The sequence below is a fragment of the Rhopalosiphum padi genome, chromosome 2 (genome assembly GCF_020882245.1).
Source record: "Rhopalosiphum padi isolate XX-2018 chromosome 2, ASM2088224v1, whole genome shotgun sequence".
NCBI classification, from domain to species: domain Eukaryota; kingdom Metazoa; phylum Arthropoda; class Insecta; order Hemiptera; family Aphididae; genus Rhopalosiphum; species Rhopalosiphum padi.
In genome coordinates, this window is record NC_083598.1 from 55,573,858 (window position 1) to 55,586,701 (window position 12,844).

At 28.7% G+C, this 12,844-nt stretch overlaps 2 protein-coding genes across 6 annotated transcripts in view; both read left to right on the forward strand.

Annotated features, from left to right (window-relative positions):
• LOC132919318 (uncharacterized) overlaps window positions 1-7,047 on the forward strand; it is a 71,706-nt gene extending 64,659 nt beyond the window's left edge. For all 5 annotated transcript variants that reach the window (XM_060980826.1, XM_060980827.1, XM_060980829.1 and 2 more), the window contains 5 exons: window positions 514-777; window positions 1,662-2,024; window positions 3,351-3,529; window positions 4,646-4,833; window positions 6,266-7,047. In XM_060980826.1, coding sequence (XP_060836809.1) covers window positions 514-777; window positions 1,662-2,024; window positions 3,351-3,529; window positions 4,646-4,833; window positions 6,266-6,560 — 1,289 coding nt within the window. In that variant the 3' untranslated portion in view covers window positions 6,561-7,047. The remainder of the gene's footprint in view (window positions 1-513; window positions 778-1,661; window positions 2,025-3,350; window positions 3,530-4,645; window positions 4,834-6,265) is intronic.
• Window positions 7,048-7,186: 139 nt separating this feature from the next.
• LOC132919319 (zinc finger protein 254-like) lies at window positions 7,187-11,251 on the forward strand. Its single transcript, XM_060980830.1, has 5 exons — window positions 7,187-8,767; window positions 9,182-9,272; window positions 10,197-10,257; window positions 10,315-10,372; window positions 10,462-11,251. The coding sequence occupies exons 2-5, from the start codon at window positions 9,194-9,196 to the stop codon at window positions 10,951-10,953; spliced, it is 690 nt and encodes a 229-aa protein (XP_060836813.1). The 5' UTR covers window positions 7,187-8,767; window positions 9,182-9,193; the 3' UTR covers window positions 10,954-11,251.
• The last annotated feature ends 1,593 nt before the right edge of the window (window positions 11,252-12,844 follow it).

Here is a 12,844-nt window from a genome sequence, read left to right on the forward strand (position 1 = left end):
GGTCGGTTATTTACCTTAAAATTTTTTTCTATACTTCATTATAAGTGTCATATAATGAATTAATATACACTTATAAACAATATATATTATACCTACGCAAATTCAAAAAGTTCTATTTACGACTTTTAAAATTATATCAACTAAACTAAAACTCAAACTTCGAGTAAGTATTTCAGTGTTGTATACCATTGTAGGAAATACAAAAAAAATATTAAAAAGTACCTATCTATTATTAACTATCGTTTATACTAGTAAAAATTTAAATTATATAGGTATTAAATGATTGGTGGTTTATTTGAATTTAAGCTTTTTCTTTGTGGTCATAAGAGGTGAGGTTGGAGGGCAATAGCGCCATATCGAATCTCGTCTCGACCACCGTATAACCACGTTGGTATATACTATTCTGCCGGTCTTAGTAATCTCTATATATAGATATAACAATAATAATAATGCAGTAAAAACTGTGATAAAAACGAAAATTAAACGTGACGTCTTGTGTGCGTGTAATGACAGAGTCGGGAGTGTCGAGCGGCTCGCCGTCGGACGTGAGCCATTCGGCCGAAGACTCGGACCCGGAGCTGCCGGGCCAGCATCACCATCACACGCTGCCGCTGCACGCGGCCGTTCACCACCACAAGGAACGGACGCCGCTGAAGCGCGTGGTGTCGGAACCGGCGGCGGTCGTGTGTCCTCCGCCACCCCCGCCACCCATGCCCGTCAACGATTTCCACGGACAGGTGTACGTGTACGTGCAACAGCAGTCGGTCCGCAATCCCAGTGAGTATTTTACAATATCATATTATTATTATTATTATTATACACCAGTCGAAAATAAGTAGTACGCGCTACAGGTGTATAATAGAATATTACGCTCGTCGCGGTAATCTCGTTACGGATTCGGCTTGGCCGAAAAGAAAAAAATTAGATTCTATTTTGACAAAGTCGTTTTGGAAGTCTTTGGACTGGCCTGCCTCATCCCGAACATACAGTAGTCTTATTATAAAATTAAAAAGCTTAAATATGTTTTTAATTTTTTAGCATATGTTTTTGATAATTATTAACTGTATTGCGGTCATTTTTACGCTTAATTCTAATAGCCGTTATTATTTATTTCACAATAAGAAATATTTAAAAAAAAACAAAAACGTGGATAAGATGTAATACTATCAGAAATTCTCGATGTGTACGCAAGATAACCGAAAAATAAATACTATAAACCCTTCTAAAATTCGATTAAATCTTCAACCGTATACGGTTCTCGAGCATAATATTAGTTTTAACAATTATAATATATTTGTGATTTTTACCATAACAATATGTACTAATCGACTTGTTTCGAGTGCAATTAAATTAATTAAAAACGGTTTTAAAATAGAATAATCGTCTACAAATCGCTCCGATTTCACCTGGCTTTCGCCGCCAATTATATCGACGTGTCCGCATACTGCACTGTTCTCGTATTAAGTACCTATTATAGGTAACCCGTTGGCCGCGCTGTGCAGCGTTATCGCAGTTGTGCCGCGCGGTGCTCGCGTGTGCGAAAAGCGTATAGGAAAATAAAAGAATGTAAAAAGCTTCACGCGCTGTTGACCGGCCGCGGCACACCATATCAGATAAAGCGCGCACGGTCGGTAAGTCACACGGTCTTGCACATTTTGCAGGAGAATCTTCTGAAGGTGGAGGGGCGACGGTGTCGGCGATGACCGGACCTCAGCAACCGGCAGCGTTCATTCCGCCAAAGTTCCCGGCCACGGGCGTCCACGACATCGGACTCATCAAACCCTCCGAGTACTTGAAGAGCATCGTAACCGGCGATCCGAACGAAGTGGTCGTCAGGCCGGCAAACGCGCCTTTGCACAGGACCAAGTCCGAACTGTCGGTGGCCGTACAACACCAACAGCAGCACCAGCAACAGCCGTTGGCCGCGATCAGCATACACGACTTGCACAGCGTACAGCTCAAGAAGACGCCGGGCACCGTGAAGATCATGCAGAACAACAACAACGACGCGGACAAACATTCCGGTAAGCAATAATAATATTATAATATTGTCACCGTTGTGTACCTATTATATACGTTTGCTTTTCACGTTTCGCGGTCATAGAAGAAAGTGACATTTAACATTTCGAAAAATTATTACGATATTACTTCTCCGACAAGCTCAGACGTACGATTACAGCATAAAATATACGTCGTAATATGTACCTCACAATCTCACATGTACCCTCATCACTGGTACCTGATTCAAAACCTCTACGAAAATGTTTGCAAAATTATTATTAAATTGCTACCGGTTTATACTTTAATACACATTTTGAGATTGTCATTATATTTATACGTATTTTGTTGTTCGTCGAAACCCTATGGAAAAACTACTCTATTTATTAAAGTATATGTAGGTTGGGTTTGGTTTTTTTTTCAATAAATCACACTAGTGGAATGTTACTATACGAAGATATCGACAAAAGAACGAATCGTAATTGAAATGAGTGATGACTTCTTCTCTCTGCATTTAATTACATTTATACATCCCACGGCGTTGTGAATTTTTTTTTAGTTTGTAGAATCTTCTCTGTTGTATTATGATGTTTTTATGATGAGTGTTAATTATTTTTACGACCGGGTAACTTTATTTAATTTCGAAATACAACTGCGTTCATTATCAAAATGAAAACGGTGTATCATTAAATTATAAAAAAAATACTTAACTACGCATAGTCTCATAAATTAAACTTGAAAAGTCAATTTTCGTTTGTACTTAGAGCGACATTTCAGAAATAAATCATTAAATAAATTTATAAAACTTATTGTTCCGAGTAAAATATATAAAACTAAAAGTATACATGCTAAAAATAGTGATGAATCTATATAAATGGGATAAATTATTTACCATAAGATTATACTTCTGTATTGTATTATTATAATGAAATATTAATTATTAATCGTTTTCAATAAAAAAAAAATCTAATTCCAGCTTAAATAATATTGTATTTTCGTTAATGGCAAATTATATTATCGTAGAAAAAAATACTTCAATGCTTAAAAGAAAATCAATATGCAAATTGCAATGCGTACCTACTTATAATACTGTCTAATGTCTATAAAGATTCGGTTTTCATTCGACATATGCTTCTGTACACAACAATAATATGACGGAATTGATTTTTGGCGAATTCAATACACTGGAATTAGTTTCTATATCATATTAATAATGTCAAACAATGTAATAAATAACAACGCGTGTAATTAGACGAATATTACAATAACAATCTTATGGGAATGGTTTTTAATTTCTTCAGCTTTCACTGACTTGTGTAGTATGTGTGTTATTACTTATTATGTTTCATTAGGTGCCGTGCCTCCGTTACAAGCACAAAGGCAAGATCTGATAGCAGAACTAAAAATGTCAAAAGATATCAACGGCATTAAAAAAATGAAAGTCGAAAAAGTCAAAATGGACGAGATGAGCGAAAAACAAAAGATCAACGAGATCACCAAACAGTTGTCACCTGACAATATCATAGATCAGGTAACTAATTGACTATATAAAATATAATAACTGATATAATCGAATATCAATTTAATTAATATAATGAACAAAATGCAATTAAATTGTAATAATCGTATTCAAAATTGTATCGGTAACATTAAGTCCAACCTTACCGCCTACCGGTATATTTTTTTTTAGATTTATGGTAATCGCATAAGTACCTAATTATTAATTTTAATGTATCCGGTTTTCTAATAATATATCTTTTAAATGCTTCTTTCTGATTATTGAGTCTATACTTACATTCGACATTGTAGTTATTATACACGTGTTAAAAAATATTAATTACCTATACGTTTTAATAATTATTAAGTTATATCTTATATAAATTAAAACAGGTTCTAACAGATTCTAATTAAAACTAACAATATCGTTCATTCTAAATGATTTTAAATCATTAATTATTTGTTGATAGAAATGTTTAACTATTTTAAATTAAAATACAAAGATTATTCTTATTCTTATTATTCTTGTAGTTTTTCTTATTTATTTATAATACCTATAGTAATATTACAAATAAGCTATTTGTTGTTTTTGTTATTGAAGTACCACAATTTAGACTTGTGAGATATTGGAATTTAAACTTTTTAAACTGTTAATCTGATACCTATATGGCTATATGTAGTCCACACATCGTCAATCATAATATCATGACTAAACCAGTGCGATACTCAATCGCCATTAGATTTACACGCGCATTTCACTCAAAGCATAAAAATATCTGAAAGCTATGTTATACGCGATTTCACCTCATGTTAGACATTAAGACGTTCAATGACGTTATTTTTCGTGCGATTCTCGTCGGTCGTTAATTACATTATGTTCCTAATTAATTATAATATATCATGTTCAGTTCCAGTGGAACTCGTTTATTATTTGAATAATTTGTAACATATTCGCTGAGCTTTATTCTACTACAGCTTAGTATGAACATTGAACACTAGATATCATAACATGTATAACAATAAATATGTAATAAGTAATAACTAATACAAACTATAGTCTATAATAATAAATTAGTATGTTAGTATTTTGTATGTATTACATTGTTGCAATCAAAATTTCAAAAATATTGGTGTGAATGCTTTTTTATAGATCCCGGAAAAAGACGCCAACGGTAATGTGATACCCGCGTGGAAGCGTCAGATGATGGCTAAAAAGGCAGCGGAAAAAGCACGAAAAGATATGGAAGAAGAGCTTAGCCGGCAAGCAGAGGAAAAGCGTTTACAATCTTTGCCACCATGGAAACGGCAACTGATGCAAAATAAAAGACAAGACGATAAGTATGTTTTCAAAAAAATGTTGAGTCTAATGCCTAAGTAAACATTTCGACAGCATCTAATTATTAGTCACCGAGATAGTTAGTTAGTATAGAAATTGTTGCCGTCACGGTTTGATTTCCCGCGAGAGCACAGCTGTTGTTGTTTTCACTTAAAATATAGCCGGTCCCTACCTAGTCGTGTGTGTGTATACGTCATGGCTGTAAATTAGTGAATTAAAAGTAAAATGTAAAAACTTATTGCTTTAGTAAATTTAAACTACTAATATCTATACAATTTATAACACTCGTCTGCGTCGTTCATTTTTTAATTCGATCTTGAACAAATTAAATTTCAATAACAATTATTATGATAATATATAATACGCATAAGTCGAAAAACATTAGTGTTTATTGCATGTCTACGTAATTTACATACTAATCCACATTTGAACAGTTCGAGAGTAGGTAACAAGATACATTATCGTCATTATCACATTTTCAACAGTTTGATTAAAGCTTATTTTATATCCCAGTTAATCTGTTGATAAATACTTACAATAAAATTAATTACAGCTATTTTTCCAAGACAAGCAACGTGATTATAAATTTAAAAAATTTGCACTGAAGATCAAATAAGCATAAAATTATCTACCTATTAACTATTTCTACAATTATTTAAATTACGTATTATAAATGTATAAACTTATAATATAGATTCCAACAAATATATAAACGAACATTAATTGACAAATTCAATTTTTTATAATTTTAATGTAATATCTGTTATATATTATATATAGTATATCTGAAATTTACACCATGTTACCTCGGAATGTGAATACTGTACCACAGTTATTTAAGTATTTTGGAATCAATTACTAGGTACATTATTTGGAAGAAGGTTTGGTGTGACATTTGCAGTATTTTGCAGTTTTTTGTCTAAATCATTCTTGCTTCTTTCGGCTCCATACTAATTGCATCCCATAGATAATTACGAAAAGGTCCGACTTGCTAATGAGAAAAAATTGCTTATAGTAATGTATTTTAGTATTAAAAAAATAAAATATATAATAATACAACTTAGCATTCTTATAGTTGTTAACGTTTTTAATCATATATCGTCTACTAATATAATTTTTTTAATGTACTCGCTCTGTACCTATATTACAACAGGAACTATATAAAGTATATTATGAGCTGGTGACTGGTAATTACTTAAAAATACAGTCACCAATAATTTATAAAAACAGCCGAAACTACGTGCCTGCAGGTGGGTTTCAAAGAAAACTGGTACAGCAGCAGCAGCAGCAGTAGTATACAAAACATTAAATGTATTTTCCTTTTATATAGTCATCCAGTTATAATATTGTCTTGTAGAGAACTTATCTGAAAATAAAAAACACTTAGTTTTTTCGTCGTGTATTTTTATTGATGGAAAATTATTGTCTGCTTAGGCTATCGAACAATGGGAAACCACCACCACCACCACCAGCTCCCATGGCCAAGGTAACCTTTGCCGATACTGTAACGGACGACCAGAACAAGGAAAACGATCTACCAGCAGTGGACGACGAATCTGTACCGGACACAGATGAGAAACCATCGGTGCCACAGCCTCCTTCGCAGCAACAGCAACATGTCTCCAATAACAACACAAAAGACGCAGACAGCGATGATGGTCTTGCCAAAATCATTCCGTGGAGAGCTCAACTGAGGAAGACCAATAGCACTCTTAATCTTTTAGAGTAATATACCGCCTATATATTATACGCAATACTGTTCCATATTATTATTATTTTTATTATTTATATACATATTATACTTACGATTATTAATTTTATTATCATATACATATATATAAATATAATACTTAAATAATATTTATAATTTATACGATACACCCATTGTATACTATTATATAAACGTTGTCTTCTCTATGCTGTTAATAATTAAAAACGAAAATTCACAACAATAATGTGTGTTAAGGATTCAAGCGTATAGGCATATATAGTATAGTTTTATATATTATATAAATAATTCAATATAATATTATTTAAACTATAATGTCTACAGTTTACATTAATCTATCAATATCGATGTACGATGTTCTAATATATTATTCTCGCGCGCCGCATGTATAAATAAGCCCTTTGAAATTGTTTTTTTTTTTTTTACTTTACTTTATTTAATTAAATTTGTATACTCTCAAAATATAGAATATCGATTTCCATTTGAACCTGTGTATACCTATGAGTTGTATCATCCACCCTTTTCTCGATATATAAATTAAAAATGCAGTGTTTTTAAATTGCCTCGTGTAAATGATTGTTATAAATCATTTACCTATATTGATTATTAATATTGAGTGAAAACTGACAATATATTTTTATACTTGGATTTATTTTATTGATTTTTTCAATATCGGATCTAACTAGTAACTATAGTAGTTAGGTCTGACTCAACCAGTGTTGGATCCAGGGGCACATGCCCCCCTGTTAATGGGCTGCAGTCCTACAGAACATTTTTGAAATAGTCAGTTTTTTATTTATACATAGGTATTAAATATGATTTTAAAAACTAAATAAATATCTATACAATAATCGGAAAATCGGTGTTGAAACTTTATTCATATATTTTTTATTAATTTAATATATTATAATTTATAATTAATTTACTGAAAATTCAAATTTCAAAATATTAATAATGTGCCCTCCTTAAAAAAATTCCTGGATCCACCGCTGAACTCCCTTTATTTTTAATATTTTTAGTAAACAGAAAAAATATTATTTGGAATTTGGATAAATAATAAAATAATCAAGTTGAACATGGACTGACAACATTTATTATAAAATTATTATACACAATGCAATGTTTAATGTATTTAGACTATTCTAAAATATTTATAGACATGTACAAAGCTGAAAGCACATATTATTATATATAATACTACATTTATATTTTATTATATTGCATCCATGCATTGTTTAAGTCGTTTAGAATAATTAGAAAATAGCTAAACCGATTAGTAGATTTGCTCAACATGACGTTTTAATAAAACAGAAATATTCAATGTAAACAATCTTTTTAACAAATAAAATATTATTAAGCTAAAAAAAAATAATTACATTATTTGTATGCAGCTATCAGCAACCCGTGTTATTCAATTCTTATTAACATTATAAAAAAAATGTATTTAATAGAATACATTGTATTTTATAGGCTTACAAATCATTAAATAGCACGAAAGGCACGGGGCCCTTGGCAATTGCCCTTTTGCTGGCGCTGTCCGTACCAACTGAAGTATACTTTCAATTACTTTCCGAAGTCACTTAACAAGCAACCGGAGCAACTGTTTCTCGATAGCGCACGAGTGCCCAACTACCGCGACAATATTGATAAAACTATCTATAAATCACAACACTACACTACTACAGCTTCTCGATAATCATTAATCCATAGTATAGGCCTACTGAGTACTGAATAACCGGGATTTTCCCAGTAAACCCCACTCCGATTTATATGTATTTTTGGAAAAGATACCTTTTTCATTAATTTATTTATTTATTTATTATTTATAGACTCGTTAAGCTAGAGAATACAGTACTAGGTGATAAGGTATCAGATTAAAGTATTAAACATACAAATTACAAACATGTGTTTTAGTTACGATCACGATTAATAAACATTATCAATCTTTATAGATCTTGTGACTTGTGTAAATACGACAATCGGACAAGGCAATTCTGTAGCCAGCTTATTACGTTCCATAAAATATCATTAAAATATAAAATAGAATGTGTTTAATGTTAAAATTTTACAATCGCGTGAAAAATGTTAACGATTGAATGTGTAAATGCCAAATTTTAATAATTATCGCCTGTTGACTTTTTATTTATATTTTTTCGGTTTTTCGTACTACTTAGTACTCATACCATTACATACTAATAAATAACAAGGTAGGTACCTATATTTAGAATTACTAGTATTGTTGTAAAAATGAAATTAAAAACAAATAATTTATTATTCTTTGTTAAACAAATATTTAAATTAAGAACAATTTACCTGTTTACTGTAATAAAGGTACCTACATATACAACATCACACGTTACACTTATCAATTACAAATTTACAATATAATATGGTAGTAGGTAATGGTTATAACTGTTGTAAGAAACCATGTAGCAATATTCAATAATTAAGATCTATAAAGTTTTTTAAATATAGGTACATCTTAATTTTAGAATTGGCTAGCCAATAATATTTTATTAATTTAAAAAAAAATTTATTAATTTAATTAATTAACTTATGTTATCATCCATTTAATTTGTTCTGTTAATTGTTATGTAATTAATTCTCATTTATAATTGTAGATTGAGAAAAATATGGGCATTAAAGACGATTTTATATCAAATATTATAAGAAATGAAATTTATTATCGCAAGAAACAAAAAAAAACTAAAGGTATATTCCTTAATTATAATTTTTGATCAATTATGAATATTAAATACCAAAAATATGTTGTATAATAATATCTAATACAATTCTATAACTTTAGGTTCAAACTAAATTTTTAAAATATGTATTTAAATGTAGGTTCTTAACCTTTTCTGGGCCATGGACCCCTTTGAAGTATAAAATATAATCACGGACTCTCCCCCCACCCTAAAAAAAAATTAAATATAATTTTTATAAAATATGAGCATATAATATAATATGTATATATAAGAAATATAGCCATCCCGTGAACCCCTGAATAACCATTTATGGACTCCCAATGGGTCCATGGACCCCCCTCTCCCCGCATTAATAACCTAAATAAAATATGGATTAGAATAAAAGATAATGAATAAACAAAAAACATGATAACGTAAACCAGGAGAGGAAAACATTAAATAAATAATAATCTAACACAATAGTAGGCCTCGTTTTTAAACTTTGGGTAACATTCAAAAACAATACAATTTAAGGAATTACATATAAAATTTAAATTTAAAAAAAAGAACTTTTCTTATAATATAATAATAGTATTACTGACATATTTATATTTAATAGTGACATTTAATTTTTAAAAGCATACTTACCTAAAATTTAATATATTGTGTTATACAATTTTAGGAATGATTGTAAATCATCTCAAATTGTGACTTCAGTTTTAATTTGAAAGATTTGTATCAATCATTTTTACTGATATATTTTTATGCAACTAGTTAGAAATTTTTTATTATTTAAGAGCAATATTTATTAATACTATTAATGTAAATAATAACATGAACATAATTTATTTCAGTAATATTTTAGTTTTTTCTATGAACTTTTTATGTATAATAAATTATTAAATACCCTTCAAACAGATTTAATTTATTAAAGCTGAATTTAAATATTTAGATGCTACTACTACTACCTACTCTTCAAAAAATGCATTGGATGATGAAGAGTTTACATTTTTGTAAGTTATTACAATCTAAAATATTACGTATTTTTAAATAATAACTGTTGATTTTAGATTGAAAAGAATTGCAGAAAAATTAAAGAAAAAGAAAAAGAAAAAAAAATCAAATAATGTTAGTATTTTTATTGACTAAAAATAAAAAAATTATTAACATTAAGATTTATTTTAATTTTATTATATTATTTATATTATAAATTTTAGATACAATTAAAAATTGGAAAAGCATCCAATTATACTAAAGATGATGAAGTAAAATGCAACATATGTAAACAGTTATTCTCAAAGACCTATTTGGTTATTCATATGCAATCTCATAAGGCTTTATATAATTGTGATATTTGTAACAAGAATTTCTCTTACCTTTCAATATTCAATAGACACAAAGCAACTCACAAAAGGGATGTGGTAATCTATAAATGTAAATTATGTAATATAACATTTAGGAATCCTAGTGATTTATCCAAACATGATATATTTCATGAAGAAGAAAGTATAAAATGTCTATTTTGTTTTAAAACATTTAAGCAATTTGATGATTTTCTGAACCACATTAACATGTACTCATTTGACAAATCCACTCAAAGTTTAACTAATCACATAAAAATACACAGTGAAGGCATACACTGCTCATCATGTTGTACTTGTAAAATGAGTTTTGCAAAACGTGATACCGTCATAAAATATATTGGATGATACATTTCATTGAAAAACTAATACAATTTTCCTAATCAAAGGCAAAAAATTATAATGTTAACATTTATATATTTTTATTTTAAAATTTAGCCAATTTAATATTACTTTAATTAATGTATACCGATTTATTTTAACTTATTTATTATTCGTTAGCAACACTAGATTTTTTTTCATCCAAATATACAATTCTTTATTTTTAAACAAACAATGTTAAAAAAACTCAATATTCCTGATTGAAATAATAATGTGAAACTTAGAATCATAATTATATAAATATAATTATTTTTATTATCTCTGACTTTTGTAGTTTTTATTTTAAAAAAAGTTAAACAAAAACTGGTAAAATAATTGATGATAAATTATCTTAGTTATTGATATTATATTGAGTCATGGCTATCATATTTTATTTTGTATTCTCTATACTCTAAGAGTCTATAAGTAAAGGTAGAAAAAAATCTCAAATAATTTTAACTTATATTGTTAGATGACAATATGAACCAAATATACTATTTAGAATGAATGTTTTCTCTTTTTAAACTTATAAAATTGAAATTATGACATACAACTTCCAAGTAAATTATAAACAATAAAGTCTTTAACTATTAATTTGTCAATAATTGACATCATAAATAATATTATGTATTATCACACTTGCTATGGCAATAACGACATTGTCAACTATCCACCAGCTGCAACACTCAATATGTTAATTGTAAAATTATTGTTACGTGTTAGTTACTAAAATCTGAAATGGTCCTTATTTATATGATCCTTTCATTAGAATTAAGATATTAATGACATATTATGTACCCTCTAATTATTACAACTAATATCAATTTAAAATTATTTTTAAGGTATGTGTTTTTCTTTAAGAAATTCTGAGAATTGGTATATTTTTTACTAACATACTGAATGTCTTTACAATATTTAATCAATAACCTGATATTATATTTTATTAAATAACATTTTTTATATTCATAAAAATCTCATTCCTATTAATAGTTCAAAAAGAGGTAAAATATTTTGAAAATTATACCATATATAGAAAATAATAATATTGATAATAATATACGGTGAATTATAAACAATCATAGATATATAAAACTAGTTTTATATAGGTATAATATCTATATATGTAAACAATAAAAACCAATAATTACATTAGTTGACAAAAACATTTACATTATCTAATGTAATTTAGTTTAGTAAGCAGTGACATAACTAGGACCATTTTGTGGAGGGGGGGGGGGGTGATATGGATATTTCATAATTGTGAACAAGTTATAAGGAGTAAAACTAATAAAAATTTTACCTAATTATTTGTAATAATTCATAGTTCATACATTATATTTATTTTTTATTTTCATAGTAATATTTGTAATTTTCCTAACCAGTTAATACAAAATACAATACCTATGTAAAATAAAAAAGTCTAGGGATGCATCATCCATAATACTCATATCAACCCTAGTTACGCCACTGTTAGCAATTATGTATAAAATAGACAACTATTAATTATAATAATATAATAGGTAGGTATATACTTCATACCACATACTATATCTTCAACAATAATTTGGTATTATCACATTTTTGTAGTTTTTTTAACAATTGTATGCGTGGGCGTGGTATATTATTAACTTTACACCTCGGCATAAGCGTGCGCACAGGGCGGGCCGGGTGGGCCGTGGCACGTGTGCGAAATTTTTATACATAGTAATACATGTTCTAAACAACGATTTTTGATTTTTCAAAAATCATAAAACATTAAATAGGTAGATGAAAAATAACTGATACACAATAATAATAAATTAAATGTCTTTAAAAATAAAATTGATAACATATTATGTCATATTACCATTACAGATTGCGAAATTGTATTAAACTGTGT